The sequence below is a fragment of the Uloborus diversus genome, chromosome 6, assembly GCF_026930045.1.
Source record: "Uloborus diversus isolate 005 chromosome 6, Udiv.v.3.1, whole genome shotgun sequence".
Taxonomy (NCBI): domain Eukaryota; kingdom Metazoa; phylum Arthropoda; class Arachnida; order Araneae; family Uloboridae; genus Uloborus; species Uloborus diversus.
In genome coordinates, this window is record NC_072736.1 from 151,851,695 (window position 1) to 151,872,594 (window position 20,900).

Genomic DNA, 20,900 nt, shown 5'->3' on the forward strand with positions numbered 1-20,900 from the left:
GTATCTCGCATAACTCAAAAATGGTATGTCCTAGAAAGTTGAAATTTGGTACGTAAACTCCTATTGGGGTCTAGGTTTGCACCACTCCTTTTAGTTGCATTGGGATGTTCCAAAGGGGGTCTGTTACACCTTTTTGGGGTAAAATCATTGTTAGTTTCAATGTAAACTCAAGTGGTGTTATAACTTGGCAAGCACTTGGCAATATATCGCCAAGCTTTTGGTCGCCAACTTAGCGACAAAAGTGGAGCTTTTTTTTTTTTTTTAATATGGTTTCTATTTGGCCATATTTAGAGAGTTAACCATTGAATCACATTAAGACTGCCAATGTCGAGAAACTTTATCTGTATAAAACGTTTTCTTTGCTTCAGTTAACAACAAACTTGGGGTAAAAATATTTAAAGTGTTTCTTTGCTTACTCCGAGGCGCTATTATCATTAAATTGGAGTAAAAGGAAGTTATGTGATGCACACATCAGCTCGTTTCTACTGGATCGCTAAACTATGCGAACCACATACGGCCCATGTGCCTCATCTTAAGCAATGCTGCTTTAAGTTCTTACGCATGTCCGTTTTATTTCAGTGACTTGAAATTTAAAAAAGTACATAAACTTCAATTGGCGCAATTGTTTAATTGTTTGTCCGTCGTGAATCGAATGGTAATGATCATGCCAATTTCCTTTTCATTATTATAACTACACGAAACTGAAAAAATGTTGTGAGATAATTACTTTTGAACTTTTGCCTCATTAAGTACATAAAAGAATAAACTGTTTTACTCATAGGAACAAATATAAATATACGTCGAAACAATGGCAATTTGTGATATTCTATTACGTGTATGTTTAGGTGTTGATAATTGATCACTTTAAAATTTTTGCTTAACTACATTCACCCTATTCCTGTTTTCATATGCAACGCATTATTACCAATTAAATAAATACAGACAGCTTTTCTGAAGCATCAAAGTCATTTTTCATTCTGTGGCTGTTACTCGGTTACGATGGAATTTCCCAACTACAATCCATTCCTCCCAGAAATACTTCATTTGAATATTAAGCTCAGAAAAATAAATAGATTAAAACCATTGAGAAGAGATAAAATGGAGGGAGTGAAGACTTTTATTCATGAAACCAAGACCCTAAATCACGTGATAAATTTTAAAGCAAAGCATTGGAAGAAATCAGGGCTCTTTCTTTTGTTTCACGCAAAACGTGCCGCTCATTCGTCGTTTTTGAACCACGCGACTTAGAGTCTTTGGGTCAGCCTTTTGCTAAGTCAATTACTAGACTTGCTCCCTGCATTTTAATTCCTGCTCTAAGATAAAAACACATGTAATACACGATATAAGATTGTACTTTTCTTGAAAAATGTTTTCCTACTAAGCACGCGAAAATTGATCGCATAGAAGCCAACCATTTTCCTTTAACAAAGAGGTGTGAGTTTAATGACTACGTGAAATAGAGTTTACATATTATGTACGCTATCTTGTTCAATTAAATACGACAAAAAATAAGACTAGGAAAATGTTGCCATTTTTTTAATCATTTTAAAAACTACTCCGTTTTCCTCTGTTTAAAATGACGTTTGAATCTTGTTTCTATCTTAATTAGAACGAAAGATGTAATTAGCTCTTTTGCATGCATTTAACTGAAATTGCATTTAACTTTCAAACTTGAAACGCGTTTTCCTTCATGATGCAATGTTTCCCAATTTCTTGCATTCAAACTCTTATGAGTCAGGAACCGATAAAGTAATGAAATTTGGAACATATCTTTTTCAAACAGTTTACTTTAATTTTTATTCGGCGAATTAAAAAAAAAAAACGTATACTGCAGAAACTATGATTTTTTCAAAAAAGTACCTTCGAATTTTCTGAAATTTTTCTTCAAATATTTTTTTATTTTTTATTGAATTAATATTTTTTAAATCGCCGAATAAAAATTAAAGCTTAAATATTTGTGCATGATATTTTGAAAAAAATTGAAAATTGACCAAAAATATTTTGCGTTATAGTACTTTAAAGCAACTCCATTTAAAAAAATTAAATTTAAACAATTTTTTTAAATAATATTTAATTTATGATTTTGCTTATTGAATCCATGGTGAATCAGAACAAAAAAAAAAAAAAAAACGAAAATCAAAACTTTAAATAATTTAATTAAAAAAAAATTCAAAATGTGTCCCACACCCCCTTAAGTTAGTAAAACATGTAAATATTATTTTTAAAAAATTGTAATTTTTAAAAATTTCAAATTTTTGTCTTAATTCAGAGATTGAATTTGGAGCAAAAATAAAGTAGAGAGAATAAATTCATATCTTATAGCCAGTTGAAACTCATTATGATTAACAGATCATTTAAATATGAAATTATCGTCGGCATTGGTTTTTTAACACTCGAAATGTCTTTACTTATGCACATTATTCGTTTTTACTTTATTCCCGGAGTCATTACTGAAATATTCGTTGTAGTAAATGAATTCAATTCAGCACCAAGAAAAGTTTGCTTTACTATGAAATAAAAATATCACGAAAGATACATAAAATCCAAGATAATATTAAATTTAAATACTTACCATTATTATTTCCAATGAAACATATGTATTGCAATAACTAAAATCAAATGATGTTATGCATGGCCGTTGAACTACGTGGAACAAGAAAATCTTATTTCTAATTTTTTTGAGAATTGTGTGTGGATGTGTGCGTGCACAGCAATGATATAAAAATGTTTATTATTTAATTGCGCTGTTATGTGCTGCAAGCATCTGATAAAAAGTCGCGCACACACACATAACCATTGACTTCAATATTTAAGAAACAAAACGTTACATAATAGTTAGTTTTCCACTAGAAAAAAAAAAGTAATATTTTTATTCAAGATATATAAAAAATTTCTAAATCAACTTTAACTAATTTTTCTCTTTTCAAAACTTAATCTCTGCATGAAGCTTTGTTTTTCATTTCAGGTAGCACTAGAGAGGAACTAATAATAAAAAGTTCCTGCTTTCTCGGGAATTGGACTTAAAAAGGATTAGTTAACTTTACTTGAAAATAAAGGAAAATATCAAAATTTTGAATTCTGAAGTAATTCTTCAAAACATTTCTTTAAAACTTTTACTCATTTAGCAATACTTCTTCGATTATTTTATTTTGATTCGCTTTACTTTTATTTTTTTTATTTATTTATTTTTTTTTTTTTTTGCACAGAAAATTTTATTTTGATTTAATTACAGATCAAAATTACGAATACATAGACGTTAAAAAAAATAAGGTTACAATGGAAAAATGAACATTTGAAGAAATTGGTTTGTTCCCTTATCCAAAAAGAATTACTAATTAAAATGTCAAAGCATGTATTATGGTAATTCCTCTTTTTTTTTCTTATAGTAATTAAAACTTCTTTTATGAAAGATCCGTTTTTTAATATTTACTTCTATTGTAACTAAGTGTATTTTAATTGCTTATAAATATTCCAAAAAATGATATGTTTCGCAATAATTAAGTCGGGAGTGTATTATTGCTTCACTTTTGTTTTTTGCGTAAAATGAATTTAATGGATTTTTTAAACAACGTTCCTTTATTTTTTTTTTTTTTTTCAATCTTTACTAATAATAAAGCTGAAAGTCTCTCTGGATGTCTCTCTGTCTGGATGTCTTGATCTCTGAGACGCGCATAGCGCCTAGACCGTTCGGCCGATTTTCATGAAATTTGGCGCAAAGTTAGTTTGTAGCATAGGGTGTGCACCTCGAAGCGAATTTTTGAAAATTCGATTTTGTTCTTTTTCTATTCCAAATTTAAGAACATTTTCCCGAGAAAAATTATCATAAGATGGACGGGTAAATCACCAAGTTATCACACCGCGGAACCGTAACATGGGCAAGCCAATTGGCGAGAAATTCACCATACATTTGTAAATATACAGGAGAACCAAAAAACCTTTTAATTTTCTACTACGGGCAAAGCCGTGCGGGTACCACTAGTTAATTACATAAATGGAATTTAATGGATTTGTTGTAGTTAAAGTTCCTTATTCAGTTAAAGAAAACCAATCTTAACAAGCTTACTCGCTTGGTTAGCTTGACTATACTTATTTTAGTATTTGAATCAAATTAAGTAAATAACGATGACGTATAGTAAAATTTAAATCTAATATTCAACCAACACTTTACAATATAGTGAGCATGTTAAAAGTCACAAAAGTGATCGTTTAAGCAATAACAATTTAAAATAGCATGACATTTTAAAGAGTTAAAGAAACAATTTCAAATTTCTGTACAATTTTAAAAATTCAAATTTCAAAAACACAATTTCTTTAATATCTAAACTGGTATGTTAGTGAACTTTAAATTTAACTTTACACTAGTTTTATGTTACGAAATGTGTCCAGTTAAGTTTTATATTACAACATTTGTGTTGTGTTCGTCAAGTTAGTTTTATGACGAATTGGAATCTTATTCATACAAAGTTTGAAAATATTTAGATAAAAACGATCTATTAAGGTTATGTAAACTCAAATTGTTGATGCTCAATTTACTCACTCTATCATTTCAATAATTATTTGCTAAAAATAGATTGCAGTTTCAAGTAATTGATCAGAAGCACTTAATTAGTTTCACAAAATTTTTTGGCTACTTTTTAAGTATCTAAGTTCAGAATAATATCTTATAATAAAGAATACATAATGGAAAATTGCTTGTCTGACATGGCATTTAGTCATTAAAAATTCATTTTCTAAATTTTGTTGCAGATTCTTCAAAATTCAAATGCAGATATAGTGATTATTTGGTTGAGTATAGGGAACATTCCTCAGAAAAACAGAGATTGTTACTGCATATGACAGCTAACTCATTAAAATAAACAATTTAAAATTGTATTAGTTTTTTTTTTTTTTTTTTGCTTAAGAAATAGCAGACGTATTTGATTTCTTAAGAAAAAAAACTTCTGTTTATTACTTTTTAAATCTCTATTTTTTAATCAAATATATTAACTGCCAGGAAGGGGGCAAAATGTCGGTTCTTTGTGAAATGGGTCTTCAGATAACAATTATTTTTTAGATAATCGTTTTTGGCCTATTTTCATAGTTTTTGATAATATTGTATCCATTTTCATCTTTGCAAAAATATGAAAACTGCACGCTTCATTGGTTCTATGAAATCAGGCAGTGATTGACAAAAAAGAAAAAAAAAGAAAAGAAAAGAGAAGAATCAATTAATAACTGAAACTATTTTTAAGCTGTCTATTAAGCAACGTAATATGTGCTAAAAAATGAAATTCGTGTTTTTGATTATAATACATATTTTTCTCAATTCAAACATACGATCTTAGACTTGATTGTTGTCAAGTTGGGAGGTGCATAACTAAGCGTTGAGGTGCATAACTGATGTACATAACTTCAATAAACAGACTTAATATGACTATTTTAAACTGACTAAAAACTCGTGGCAATACTGAATTTCAACCTTCAGTAATTTATTGGTTTTTACTTTTGTGTCATCAGGTGGCGCTTCTTAAATATCTTTTATTTTGGAAGTATTGTAGCAATTACTTGCAGAAAACCAAACCACCAGACACTTTTTGTTTGAAGAGAAAGCTTACGAATTGTGTCCAGCACATTGTCAATACGACCAAGCGGACAAGATGACATAAAAATGGCGGGCAAATCAGCTCGAGCTTATAAGAAGCTTAGTAATCCCACGGAAATTTCTTCCCTCTCCTTTATTTACTGATGCATTGACGGCATTATATTGTACATGCCACAAATACTATACTGGAGACAGTGGTTCGCAGTATTAAAACATTAATGTTAGTTTTACTATCAACAGAAAAAAACTTTTTTTTCCTAAAAACTAAGTTATAGATTTTGGGGATTATGGCTTTTTTTTTTAATTATTTATTATACTTTTTTTTTAATTTGCTATATGCTATTTGCAATAGTAAACTTTTAATTATAAGATGAAAATCAAGTTCTAAGCACATCTTTGAAGCTTCTATTTCGATTTGTATACAATATTTCAAATGTGCATGTTACGTAAATAGCAACATATCGCTTGATACTATAGTTAGCAAAGACATTCACAATTATTTGAATTAAAATGTTAAAAGAAAAGAGATTATTCGGGAAATTTCGTGCTACCTGGTCTACAATTTAAATAGGCTATGTGTAAAGTATACGAGAGTTTATTTCGAGTGTCAACCCGACACCCTCACCTCTTGCACTCATCATTTCAGCCCATTTCACGTACTGCAATTTGTGGTCAAAAATGTTACCACAACTGCCTGCAATATTGTATTAAATCAAAATGCGAATTTTTCTGACACCATAATTTTGTAATACTGAAAAACAGTTGCAGACCAATAATAGTTGTTATCAAATACTTGATGCTCATTTTATTTAATGGCTGTTTTTCAGAAACCATTTACAGAATATTTGGCTACAAATTTGTGACATTGTCACTAATCGTGCTTTTAGATTTGTAACATTGAACAAATAAATGAGCCACATAAATCAGCTTCACGGAATGGATGTGACCCGAGGGCCAAAGGTTGGTAACCACTGTTTTAGACAATATCACGTGATGCAATTACTGCTATAAATATTACCATACCCGGTTACCCTAAATATAAACGTTAACCCTTTTAACATTTATTGCATCTGATGCCAACCAGTAGTTATAAAGATGTAATTTTCGTAGAAAAAAATGCTGATAATTTGAGGCAAAATTTAAATCCAAATTTAATTTTCATATTCACTTTAAAAGAAATTATTTTAAATTCGCGTACAGGCGTCCCTTGTATAATACGGTACTTCTGCAACACGGTTTCGATATTACACGGTACCAAATTTGCGATTATTATAACACGGTTTCGATATTACACGGTACGAGACTTTAATTTAATACTTCACGTTTTGATATACCTCGAATGTTATGCTTAAAAAAGACGGAATTTCATTTTTGTCTAATACATTCTGTAAATGTTAGACAGCTCTAATAAGTTTTTAGTTTGCTTTTATGAAACTTGGTTTTGATATAACACGCTACACATCCCTTGATTTACATTGTTTCTAAGTCTCGTATAACACGGTAATACGAAACACGGTTACGATACAACAGGATACATATTGACATGATTTTTAATATGTACATGATTAATAAGTGTGAAAAATAAGTTAAAAAGTTATTTTTAAAAAAGTCTCGTATAACATGGTTTCGATACTACAGGGAAGGAATTAACCGTGTTATACGAGTGACGCCTGTATTGTAGTTTTGCGTATTTCTTTAGCGTATTATCAAAATATAACTTCTAAAACGTTTCAATAAAAGGTTTACTTTGAAAAATTTTGTGGTTCCCGCTTTGCAACCCAAGCAATCTGTGTGTGACAAATAAGCCAGTTTGTTAAGAGCATCAACAACCATTAGCACTTATCGGTTTTTTCCGGCATCACGTGCTTCCAATTGCGGTATAAAATGCTACCAGAACCGCTCACATTAAATCAAAATGTGGGCTCTTCTGACAGATGGGCGCTGGAAAGATAAATCTCCTCGAAGCATTAAATGGCAAAGTAAAAAGGACGGAATTTTGAAAGAAGAGGCTCCAAAATGCGGGTTGATTCCAAAATCATTAGAATTTTATCTCTGTCCTCCGCTAGATGTCATTTTAATGCCGTATCCGTATAAAGCAACCGTGACGAATAAAATGAAATGCGCTCGGATGCCTTATTTGCATAGCAATGGTAAACAATAAATATGAAACTTCGAAGGCAGTGGTAAAAAAGACTGGAGTAGGCTGAGCAAAGAGAGAGAGGAAAAAAAATTACGTTGACGTTTTCTTCCGAGACTCTACCATTCCTAAGCGAAAGAAAAATGAACGTTGCAAGTCTAATAACAGCACAAAGCGAAAGAAAAGAAACTTCTCCAAAATATTTTTCTACGTTTATACAAACGAAAAAAAAATATATAACCAGAAAAGAAAAGTTCCGTTCAAAAATGCATTTTAACGCAAGAGCCTAGCGTTCTATTTACCGATCAAATCTCTATTTCCATAGGATGCTCTAAGTATACAGCGATACATAATACATCAGAGTAATATAGAAGATACGATTCTGATAGAGAATATATTTCCACGCTTTTTCTTTTCCTCAGATTTTACGCGCTAACGGATTTTTTCCTTGAAATGTTTGCTTTTCCATTCTATATTCTCTTTCTAGAATTTTTAGGTCTAAAAAAAATAAATAAATAAAAAAATATTTGTCAAATAAAACGTTTTTATAATTTAACTTAATCTTGAGAGGAACATAATTTTAACATACTATTTCACTAAGTTACTACATTGTGAATAAGTACTTTTAAGTTATTTATTACTAGTTTCATTGCCCGGCTTTGCACGGTCTACCTTCAAAATAAAAGTTATGTCAAGTGATGCATGTTCAACAATCAGGCTTCAGTTAGATTTAAAAAAAAATGTGTACAATTTCCCGGCAAAATAATCATTCTTAAAGAAAGTAAAATGCAAATAAAAAATTCCTGAATAAATTAAACTCAACACCAAAAATTTTAAAGAAAAAGAAAGAAGATAAATCGCCAAATAATTATCAAAAGGAGAAAATTTTAGCTCAAAACAAAAACAAAATTATTTCGTCAAAGATGAGAAAAAAAGTGGCAACCTTCTGAACGCTAATTTAAAATGAGATGGCGCATACGCTAATTTTCCGATTTAAAATTTATGTTCCATTAGGCTTAGCATTGCTTTGTCATTCTTTCCCGGTGATTTTACAGCCTTTTTTTTTTTTTTTTGAAATTGGAAGGAAATGAAGGAACTCTATGGGTGTTTTTCGCGGGCTTTCGAATGGGACCTGAATCAAAGAAATCGGATAATTATTTCGGGTAGAAAGAGCCATTTAATGCCATTTTCGGACCCTTAAATTAAAATTCGAACAGTTCGGCTCTTTTTTGGCTTTTGAAAACCCCCTACGTTCCTTTTCGGGCGCCCGAGTACCTCCCTGCCAAATTTGGTCGAGATCCGACGTAAACTATGGATTTGTATACGGAATATACACACATACACACAGAGTACTATGGTAAAGAATATCTTATAGACAAAATTTCAAACTTGTAGGCGAAAAATTAGAAGAGTTATGACACGTCCAATACTCTGGACATTTGTTATTGAAATACATATTTCAGATAAAAAAACGATGAAATATCAAACAAACGTCTTTGTAAAATATTCTCTAAACAATAACAAAACATAATATAAGCATTTGAAATGATTAATAAAAGATCATATATTTTTAAAAAATCAGAAAAAAAACCTCGCTTTTGCGACGAGAATCCGTGGTTGGGAAAATGAGCCAGTCCCATTCTCTCCCAATCCCTATTTCTTAATGTTGTCAATCCCAAAATGAAAAAATGTTGCCCAGATAATAAGGGACTGTAAAGAGTTAAATACGAAAAAAATCGCGTAATTTATTCAATTAATAAATGATTAGCAGCTGTTTAAATTTCATGTCCGGTATACCGGACGCCACGTCTGAAAGGGTTAATGAAACCCACCAATTACCACCGCACTAACCCTGGTTAGGGCTTAACCGGATGTGGTGATTGGGGGGAACATAACATTCACGAGCGACGAAGCACTGGCTAGAACACTTACTTTTAAGTTATAAATTTTAAAGTTATGTATGAAATTATACCTAGTTTTTGCGCAAAAATGCCCATATTCAAATGTGATAGTTTCAATCATCATTCGAAGTTTTTGCAAATATCAACGCTAGACTCTCATCTACGTTCACACTTACGAAGTTATGCTATCAGTTACGACTGAAAAAGTGGTTTTCGACCTATAGTAGTCATTAAAACAAGCCTTAAATTTAATTTCTATAACTAACTAGGTATCCTCTTAACTTAATTTTGATTAAACGCTTCGGTTTACAAAAATATCATCAAACTTCGTTAACATGCAGTAGGGGAAATTCTACTTAAATAGATATAACAGTTCTTTCAAAATAAGTGCCAACAAGTAATCCAAATATGTTATGTCCTTGTTTCATTGCTTGAACTTGAGATTAAGTCCCGCCCCACCAGGTAAACCACCCCAGTAACTGTAGTTCACGATTTCAGCAACAGAGTACACCTTTATCGACTTTTTCAAGAGCATTTGTGTAGGAAGAAGTTTTACACATACACTACAGCCATTTTCGGCGAATTTTTAGAGGCAATTACAGCTTTAAAGCAAAATGAAAAGAAAGTTACATTTTTCAACGGTTTTTAAAGCTTTTTACATTTTGGTTTTGATAAAATAAAATTTTGACTTTTTATTTCGCTGTTCATATCAAGAATGATTTGTATTGACTTGCATTAATTTAGTTAATTTTATAAACTTTTTGCTCATTATAATAAGTTTGATTATGTTACCCTAAGTGGACTTTTAACTCCGTGTGAATTGTCTGTGTGTTAAGGTAATTAGCTACAAAGCTGTATTTTTTTGTTATTTTTTTTTGCAAAAAAAAAAAAAAAAGAATTTTGTAGTTTTTAGTCATGATATATTTTACACAGCATCTGGGCCTCAATTAAGAAAGGCAGGAGATATTATATCTTATTTTTCGTGAACAAAAGATGTTTAGGAAAAGTTTCTGCTTACGTGGGACTCGTACCCCGACTTACTCTATGAAGAATATGGAATCTACTTCTACATAATGCGATTAAATTTTGTAGATTTCCAAAGACAAAATTTAAACTTTTTTTTTGGCTCAGTTACGCACATGTCTTAGTCCGTCACTGAAGAACGACATATTTTTTAAACGAATTTTTTTTTTGAGAAGGGGGGGGGGGGGGGAGGGGTGCACACTTGATACGATGTATTGTCTATATTTAATAAAAGTGAAATTGATGAGATTTTGTTCAAAGAATCCCGGCTTACCTCTGATTTTCCTTTCAGTCTGCACATACTTATGTCATCATTTGTTGAGTACCATTCCAACCTCTGAAAAAGTAAAAATTGCAAAGTTAGGAGACAAAATTTCAATTTCGGTGCATCAAAACCCTGAATAGTTTGTACTAACAAAATTTATTTATGAATATTACATTGTTTTTTCATAAAAAAGTCACATATTCTTCCTCCGTTGAACAGTTATGAGAGATTGAAGTTTATCAAAATCAAGAAGAATATCAACATAATTGTTCAAAATAGTTGTTAAAAATAGCCATCATCAAAATCTCCGTGTTAATTTTTGCGAAGCAATTTGAGTTTTGTGTACTTTTATCAACACGTTTCTTAGTAATTTGTTAAAGCTACTATGCAAATCATACAATGTTACAACACAATAAGACATTAAAATTCAGAGTTTGTTGTAATAAACTTGTAAATTCATACGAGTAGAGCATGGTTTCAGCCACACGGAAACGTAGACTTCCACGATCTCTAAACTAACAGGCTTTTATGTGTACGTAGATGGCGCTTTAATACAACAGTAAAATCGCGTTAATTTTTTTGAAAAGTACATCTTGTGCTAACCAATAATACAGGTTTTAGATATTTTGAACTACCAAAAAAAAAAAAAAATCACTTATGATAAACAATAAAAGTTTTCAAAAAATCACCAAGGAAGAATTGAGGTTTAAAACAAATTACAAAAAAAAAAAAAAATACACAAAAAACACCTGAAGAAAAAAAAAAGAAAAGAAACTATTTGTAGTAGAATATAGACTTAAGGTGTTCTAGAAAATATTTTTTTGGATGAAAATTGCCTCCAAAATATCAAAAATAAAATATTATTCACATTTCATCTTATTCTAAGGCAGCGGCGAAACGAAGTGAAACCAAAAGTCTCGCATTTATTACACTTCCAAAAGCAAAAATTCAATGGAGAAAATCAAAGAAAAACGAAGTTCGGAGAACAATTATGAAAGCAAGAGTATTGTATGAAAACAAACCGTTAAGAATAGAAATTTAGATTTGAGCCGCACCTGGAAACATTTTCACGAAAACTAAAAATGTTGCCAAAAATAAAAGAAAAAAAAAAACATTCGCATTTCATCTTTTGCTCCGACAGCTGAACGGGTTTTTTTTATTTTCAACTTTGTGACGCCTGCAAATTCTAGCCAAGCAAAGAATGACATGTAACTGAGTATTGCTTTTAAAACTTTTCCAGAGTTTCCAGAACGCATAGAAGAAAGCGAACGAGAAAGGAATACATCAGTACTCAAAAAATGAAGGGCTTTAAAATAAAAAAAAAGGATAGAGAGGTTCAACACAAAAAGTGAATTACAATTTATGGTTTCTCATATGGTTTTTTTATAACAGAAAATTCGAACTCTTTCTCTTAAAAAAGATAACTTATGAAGATTTTTTTATGTAATAAATACTCTCAAACTACGTAACCGTTTTAAAATATTTATTTATTATTACATTTAGGAATGTCACGTTAGTTATTTCCAATTGTATTTGTTTGCAATACATGTCAATAGATGAAATTAATCCAACTGTAAATTAAGTAATATAATATTCACATAAACTTGAGAAGTCTTAAAAAAATAATTGAAACATTTTTACTAAGAATGATTCAATTGGGTTAATATTTGATGGTTTTTTCTACGAGTATTAGTAGCAATTAAGGCAGCATTATACATTTTCATGGCTTCTCAAGTTTTTAAGTTTATCTTATCTTGGAGAAACTTTGTTACTAAAATAATACTGTAACTTTTTTAATTAAGAACGTGTCAATTAACTTAATATTTGATGTTTTTCTGTTTAAGCATTTTTAGCAGTTATCATGGCTTCTCAAGTTTTTAAGTTTATTGTGGTTACCAAAGAATCTCGTCGATTTCTTCAACTGTATGCAAAGTTCCTTAATTCATATAAAGCATTCCAAAAACAAACTTTGATTGTTTTTTTTTTTTTTTTGCAGAGTACTTATTCTTTTACGAACCCAAGCTAAAATATGAATCACAGTGGGATATTGACAGGCTATTTAATTCTGCTTCACATATTGCCGAAAATCAACATGACTAGCAAACAAATATTGTTTGGTCTTCTGAAATTACCCATCCACTATCCACTATAATATTAAAATCTGTTCGCGTCCGTCTGTCTGTCTGTCTGAAGATCGATCTTCTCGAGAACCACTGCGAATCGGGAGTCAAACGAGATACCGATCAATTCGAAATTTTCCAAAGAAAACAATAGGACCAATCTCATAATTGTACGACTTTAATTAGTGGAGATATTAATTAAAACGTTAATTAACATAACGCTATTCAGGAATTTTTATTTCTTTCCTGTTGCCATTTTGCATATGGGTGAGCAAATAAAAATCTAATAATTGTGTCAAAAGAGATTTTTTTGGCTGCTGTCCAAATCTTAAAACAACGTTTCCATCTAGAATTTCATTTTTAATTAGTTTAAAATTGGTTGCTCTATTCGGACATTTATCGTCTGTCCTTTCTTATTTTTTCACATTCAACGTTCTTAACTCTTTTCAGCATATGAAAAATGTTTCTTTAGTAATGTTTACTGATTGAAGTGTAAGTTTATCATTCACCGGCCTCATATTTTGGTACATTTAGGATGTGCGACTAATTATGCTTATTTTGTTGGACTTTTTTCCGTCACATGGGTGAGTTTTCGAATTGTAATAAATCTCTTTTTCCTTCCTGTTTCGATTTTTGCAATACAGTTTGTATCGTTAAAAGAACACGTTAAATTAAGATTATTTGGATTTCTTTAAGTGAAACAGAGTTGAACAAAAAAGATTGTTTTTAAGGATTTTAACTAAAGCTTAATTGGAATCTGATGGCTTGATATTAAATTAATGCTTATTGGTATTTAATAAGTCTTGGTGCTTTAGTTTCACGTAATCAACAAAAAAGTGTGCGTCATTTTATGTAAAAAGCTGATTGTAATTGTACATAAATATTTCAGATTATTTTATCAGATTTAATTCAGTTTAAAGTGAGCACATATTATAGTTGAGAATGCATATATTTTCATCTTTTGTGCTAATTGAAAATACTCATAACTTGTATTATTGATAAATATGATTAACGTTAAAGAGGTTTTTGCCAAAAATATGCTCTACTGGTGTTTTGCAAACCTTGCATTACGCGTAATTATTTACTCCTTAGCGCTTTAGAAACTGATGTCAGAATAATACAAAAACATCAATTGAACAGCTCTTTCATTTTTTAAGTAGCCCGTGCAACGCCGGCACGCAGGCTAGTTTATATTTTAAAATGTAAGATTTTCTGTCAAAAAACTTATTTAAACCTGAATTTTGAGAATCTAAAATATTTATTAGAAATCAATTTACTGACGAACCATTTTTTATGCTGGGGACTGTCCATAACTGCCAGATAAATGTTTCTTTGAACATGCGTTTTAACTCCAATTACTCGAACTCTGACAATCCGAATCACCGATCATAAGTATCGCTTTTAGAATTTTAGGAAAAACATTTAGACAAAAGCCTATTGCGATTCCCAGAATAATCATTCAGGCTATGAGTGCTATTGACCTGCTCTCCGGAAGTTAGTTTGCGAAGATAATCGGGATAATAAGTCAACATCTCATAGTGCAGTTCTATTACTGGTTTCTACTCTACAACACATACTTGTAAGTGTTTAATATACAGGGTGCTCCGTTTTAACCGGCAAGATCTTGCAGGTTAAAACGAAACACCCTGTATATTTTCGAAACCGTTAGTCCTAGATGCATACTTCCAATTGCAAAAATTTTCGAAATCATATGCAGTGTTAATAAGTAAACATCTCATAATTCAGTTCTATTATTTGTTTGTACTCTACAATACACACTTGTAAGTATTTAATATACAGGGTGTTCCGTTTTAACCTGCAAGATCTTGCAGGTTAAAAAGGAAAACCCTGTATATTTTCGAAATCGTTAGTCCTATATTCATACTTACAACTGCAAAAAGGTTCGAAATCAGATGCAGAGTTCAGGTATTGAGAGTTTAAAGTAAAAATACAAATGAGTCAAAAAATACAAAATTTAATTTTTTTATACGGACCCTAGGTCCCCTAACTTATATTTAGGGAAATAATCTCCATTGAAAAATAATTCTAACAAAAAAGATTTGAAACTAATAGGACCAATATTCACCGAGATATGAAACGCAGCGTTTTGTGACTTACACCACTCTACTCTCGCCGTCAATAACACCTTTTGGGGGGAAATGTAGCGGTTAACAAGTGTTTAAAATTATGTGTGTGTATGGAGTGCGATTTTTCAAATTATTCGCGGTTTTGCAAGGTGTTTTTGCATACGAAGGCATGACATTTGCACTTATTTTTGAATAGCAATGAAAAATGTAAATTAATTGATTTTTTTTTCTTTGGAAACCTGTCATTATTCTAAGAGGGCGATAAGTTCCTATCTCATCTTCTGTATGGTCCCTTAAAACTTTTAACTGGAGTATCTCTTTGAGTTTGGGTCGCACAAATGTCAAGTTTTTTTTTGTGTCAGTAATAGTTTTTAATGGAATTTATTTCTCTAAATATAAGTTAGGGGACTTAGGGTAAATATAAAAAGTTGAATTTCGTATTTTTTGATTCATTTTTATTTTTGCTTCAAATTTTCAATATCTTAACTCCGCATCTGATTATGAACATTTTTGCAATGGTAAGTATGCCTCTAGGACTAACGATTGCGAAAATAGAGGTCTTGCAGGTTAAAACGGAATACCCTCCAAAGTGTTTACTTTTCATTAATTAATAAAACAGATTTTAAAACTAGTTCTTCAAAAAATCCCCATTACTTTTTTCAACACACATGAATAAATCAAATAAAATACAATAATTAATTTAAATCCAGTCATAGGATTTTTTTTTATTTTTCGAATAGGGTGCCTTCCCAAGTGATTCGGATAGTTGGAGTTTTACTGTAGGCGATTCCTTTTGCAACATCTTCAACACCCCCCCCCCCCTCTCAAAGCATGACATCATTTACAAACAACCCTCAAATAGATTATAGAGTTGAATATTTTTACGCACACATATAGACCGCACATTGCAAAAAAAAAAAAAAAAAAAAATCCGGATAAAAATAAAAATTTAATTAGAAGTATATTTACAAACTAATGACATTTTTCTATGCACTTTTTAAGTTTCAATAAATTTTTTTTTTAATTTCATACGTTCATTAATTCGCTTTGAGAAACAATTCTATTTAAAAACCCATATCCTCGTAAAAAAACAACAAATGCAATAACTTCCTTACAGTCCTCCGTTCTTTTAATAAACTACCATTTTCATTATTGTTTTACTCACAAACAACGTGATAAAACTTCAAATTTCATTTTTGGAATCCCTTTTTTAAACAATATTTTCACATTCGAGTAATAAGAGAGGAATTAGCATTCAACAATTGTAGTTCGCTTAAGCAGACAGCAGGGTGCCAAGACTGTCTCTGAAGCATTTAAGATGCAGAACAGGTATCAACCGGTTTCATCAAGCTTCTAATCACACTCAGTAAGAAACCTAATGCTTCGAATACTTTATATACTATACTTCAGGATATTTAATGTTTCCGGTCTTTAGATTAAGAACAAGCCCTCGGTTTAAAAAATGAAGGTTGCACGATGAATATTTAAACGACATTTTACTGCATGGCGTTCAGTTCAAACATACATTTGTATTCATATGCATTGAGTAAGAAAAACACTTTAATGGCTTACTTTAAGTTTTGATTACATTGACAGTAAAATTCTGTTACAACAATCTTCAAGGGACAGCAAATTTTGTTCGTTGTAACCAAAATTTCGTTGTAATGGATTTAAAGCAATGAATGATAATTATAACAAAACTGGATATTTAATTCACTTACACGAATCTTCCGTTATATCGGCAATCGTTGAGATGACATTTTACTGCATTTGGTTTTCATTTGGGGTATTGTTTTTAGAAAATAATTTTTCCTAACTTGAATTTTTGTGAATTATTAACCTTCTAGCGGGCGCGCGAATCAAAGAGATGCACGAAGAAGTAAATTTGTTTGAGAGCTTTAGGCCAGATAACACTATGAGCGTCTCGTTTTTGCTATTCTATCACCTCTCCTAGACCTGTTTTATTCGACATTTCATTTCTTCTAGAGTTAGTAGCAGTCTGCACATATTGCTGTTTGTATCTGGAAGATACATGCGACTATTTAAGTTTTTTGTTGAATTCGAACTTCCAATAAGATTATAGAAATTCGAATGCAACAAGAACTTGCATAAACAGTCGCGCGTTTCTTTCAGAAACATTGCTTCTGCTAACTTCACTAAACGCAACTAAATGTAAAAACTACCCCAAGTTAAAATCCTAACTGACAAGCACACTAGACGTACGAACTTAATTGCGAGATACGCCAACAATTTATTCGTATGTAGTACTGCATCAGAGAAATACGCGCGACGTTTCAAATCAGTTTAGAAGCTTCGCCCGCTGGAAAGTTAACAAAGCAAAGTCAGGTTTTTGATAATATTGATTACAAATAGTTTATGGAATTGCATCAAATTGTATTTATTAATTCCACATCAATAACAAAATCGAATCAGCCTTTTTAGTGATTCTTAAACAGAATAAGTATAAATAAAACAAAGTAAAGTTACATAATGGCAACATAATGTGCTCTTTTTTTTATTTTAATTTATTGAAACAACTTAATTTTTAGCATGTCAAATTCTTCATTTTTGAATAAAAATATTCAGTTGTACAATAACTTCTACCTCAGTTTGAAAAATTTAATTGAAAGAGTTTTTTTTTACTAAATTACGAAATAGGATTGTCTGCGGAAAAAACTTAATTTTTTCTCAAATCAGCAATTCGACGCAATATTTTTTAATAATTTTTGAACGAATTACAGAAAAAATACGAAGTAAAATTACATATTGGCAATATATTGTGTTCAAAACATTGTTTTTTTTAAATGTAAACAAACAACTAGTTTATAAGTACCTATAATTCTTCATTTTTTAGCGAAAATATCGAATTATACAACTTCTACTTTAGCAAGGAAAATAACCTTCAATACTGAATTTGGAAAATGTGATCATCTGCGGAAGAAAATGATAAAACAAAAATCTCAACTCAGCAATTGGAAAAAATGTTCGATTTCTTTAGTAATCCTTAAACGATTCATAGTATAAATAAAACAAACTCTAAGTAAAGTTACATATTTGCAAAAAAAAAAAAAAAAAAAACACTGCCAAGAAAAAGTATTTGGCAAAATATTTTTTCCCCATTTCAACTTCATTCCAGTATTTCTGTTTGACAAATAACATCGTTTAAAATAAATCGAAATTTTAAAATACCAGTTTTTGCCTCTGGTATTTTCCGTTCCGAATTCCCATTTCCCCAAACGTTACCTGCACGTAAATGCAGCAATCCAAAATCGAACCTGACATAGCAGTCTGTCGCAGAATCCGTTTTAATAAGCGAGAAAAACGAAGTATTCTAATTTCCACAAATGACCCGAATAAAAAACACATCTCCAACGCATATCTGGCGATTACGAGGCAAGACAGATATAAGCTTCTTTTTATGAGAAAATCAAAGAAGCAAAATGCTGCAATGTAATAAAAAAAAACGAAATTTCCAAGGTAAATTCCGCCTTCCAAAGCTCCATGTTCCTAATTATGCCATTCGTTTCAATTTCTGCTGGAGTGCAAGATTTAAGTGCTAATGCCAGTCATTTGTTTAGGTGGCGCACTTAAAAACCTTTGCGACGCCGTAAATACACTTTTGTAATGGTCGGACTGGTGATTGCCAATTTCTCGTCCCGGATAATGCAAGGGCCGTTACCCGGAGGTGTAGGGTAGCTCTTAATCTTCTAAGTCCGGCTAGTTTGTCGTTTACAATATGGCACTGAATTACTCGGTTAATTTAACTTATTTTTTTCTCTGCTGAAATATTCTTTGTACCAGAGAAGTTTTGCATTTCTTGTGTTTTACTTGTGTTTTTTTTACTGAGGACATACAACATAGTAAATAAATTAATATGCAAAAGTTTTGCTCCGTTTATAAATAAAAAAACATGGTTTTAGACTTTTAAATGCCCGCTAGCTCAGTCCATTTGCACGTTTTTTACGAATATATCTGCTCTTTTTCCCCGGAACTTTGGCTCTTAATTTTCTTGTACAATAGAACTTGGTTTATTTGGGATTTACCAAAGGCAATCCGGAAAAACGAAATTCCGGATAAACCGGGCCCGTATGAGCGATGTTCTACTGCATTCCAATAAAATGAACCATTATGTATCATACTATTAAATATAAGTTTTCTTGTAATAAAATAAATAATGATTTGTGATGTTATGGGCGTGACAGTACGGTTAAACTTGCAACGCGTAAAAATCTTTTTTTTTTTCAAAAATATTTTTTTACGGAAAGTTAAATCTTTATTATATGATTTACATTGGTTCCTTATATTCGAATGTATAACAATCAAAAGTAAAAGTATTGAATTCTAGAAATTAAATAAAAATGTATGCGCAAAATAGTCACACCTGCGCAAATGCATTGCATGCTAAAACAATGCAGATTTTTGAGTGAGTAATTGTAATTGTGAATGTTAAGCATTTAGCATATATAGTAGAACCCACGAAAATAAATGAAATTAAAACTTTTCCGTAACCTTTTTCAACGTAAGTTTTTGTTGCTTAAGGTTTTTATTTATTTTTTGAAAAATTTACGTAATCTGAATGTAGATTTTTCAAAACTTAATGTTACAATAGAATGAAGACACAAAATAAAATACGTGTCTTCATTCCATTAAAATACTTATAAACTAAACTACTGAGCATGTTAGGGCTAATAAAATACCAAGTACGTTACTGATAGTTGAATACATATCAAATTTTACAAGTGAAAAATAGTTCATTATTCCTGTCTAACGCATGAGCACTATGAATGCTATAAATGCCTTATCATCTCCATGAAGCAGTTCTTTAATCCAAGAAAACACCAAACATTTATAACCTTTCTCCAACAACAGAATTGAACGCTCATCAGTGACCGACAATGGGTACGAAACTAACTTCCATCTATCATTGTAAAAACAGATATCGGCCTAAAAACCAGGGATCAAAAAATCAAAAAGTATCCTGTTTTGCTTTCACAATTTTTTAATCTCAAGAGAAAAACAAATGGTTCATTATTTTTGTCGATCACCTGAACATCATGAATGCTATAAATGTCTTATGTCCATGAAGCAGTTCCTTAATCCAAAGAAAAATACCAAACATTTATAACCTTTCTCCGACAACAGAATTGAACGCTCATCAGTGACCGACAATGGAACTAATTTCCATCTATCATTGTGAAAACAGATTTCGGCCTAAAAACCAGGGATCAAACAATCAAAAAGTATCCTGTCTTGCTTTCACATTTTTTTAATCTCAAAAGAAAAACAAATGGTTCATTATTTCTGTCGATCACCTGAACATTATGAATGCTATAAATGCCTTATCATGTCCATGAAGCAGTTCCTTAATCCAAGAAAACACCAAACATTTGTAACCTTTCTCCGACAACAGAATTGAACGCTCATCAGTGACCGACAATGGAACTAATTTCCATCTATCATTGTGAAAACAGATTTCGGCCTAAAAACCAGGGATCAAACAATCAAAAAGTATCCCGTCTTGTTTTCACTAGTTTTTATCTCAAACGTTTCAAAACAGCAGTACAAGGACAGGCGCACCCTTGGGCTTTCTAATCATCAACACATAATCCCGGTGACTGGAGGCAGACTTCGCTCGTCAAACATCTTGATTGGTCCTCTCTTTATCCCGACATCCCTTTCGTTTTTATTACCAAACCCTTCTTCTTCCTTCAGTTGTAATCCTTTACTTCTTCGTCTTTTTCCTTCTTTATCGGTTGGCGTGTTTTATTGAGGAGTCCGCTCTTCTA

At 31.1% G+C, this 20,900-nt stretch overlaps 1 protein-coding gene across 1 annotated transcript in view; it reads right to left on the reverse strand.

Moving 5' to 3' along the window:
- Positions 1 to 20,900, reverse strand: part of LOC129225151 (semaphorin-1A-like) — a 694,730-nt gene that overhangs the window by 117,880 nt on the left and 555,950 nt on the right. Inside the window, exon 5 of the mRNA XM_054859712.1 lies at positions 10,917 to 10,979. Within this exon, the coding sequence (XP_054715687.1) occupies positions 10,917 to 10,979 (63 nt within the window). The remainder of the gene's footprint in view (positions 1 to 10,916; positions 10,980 to 20,900) is intronic.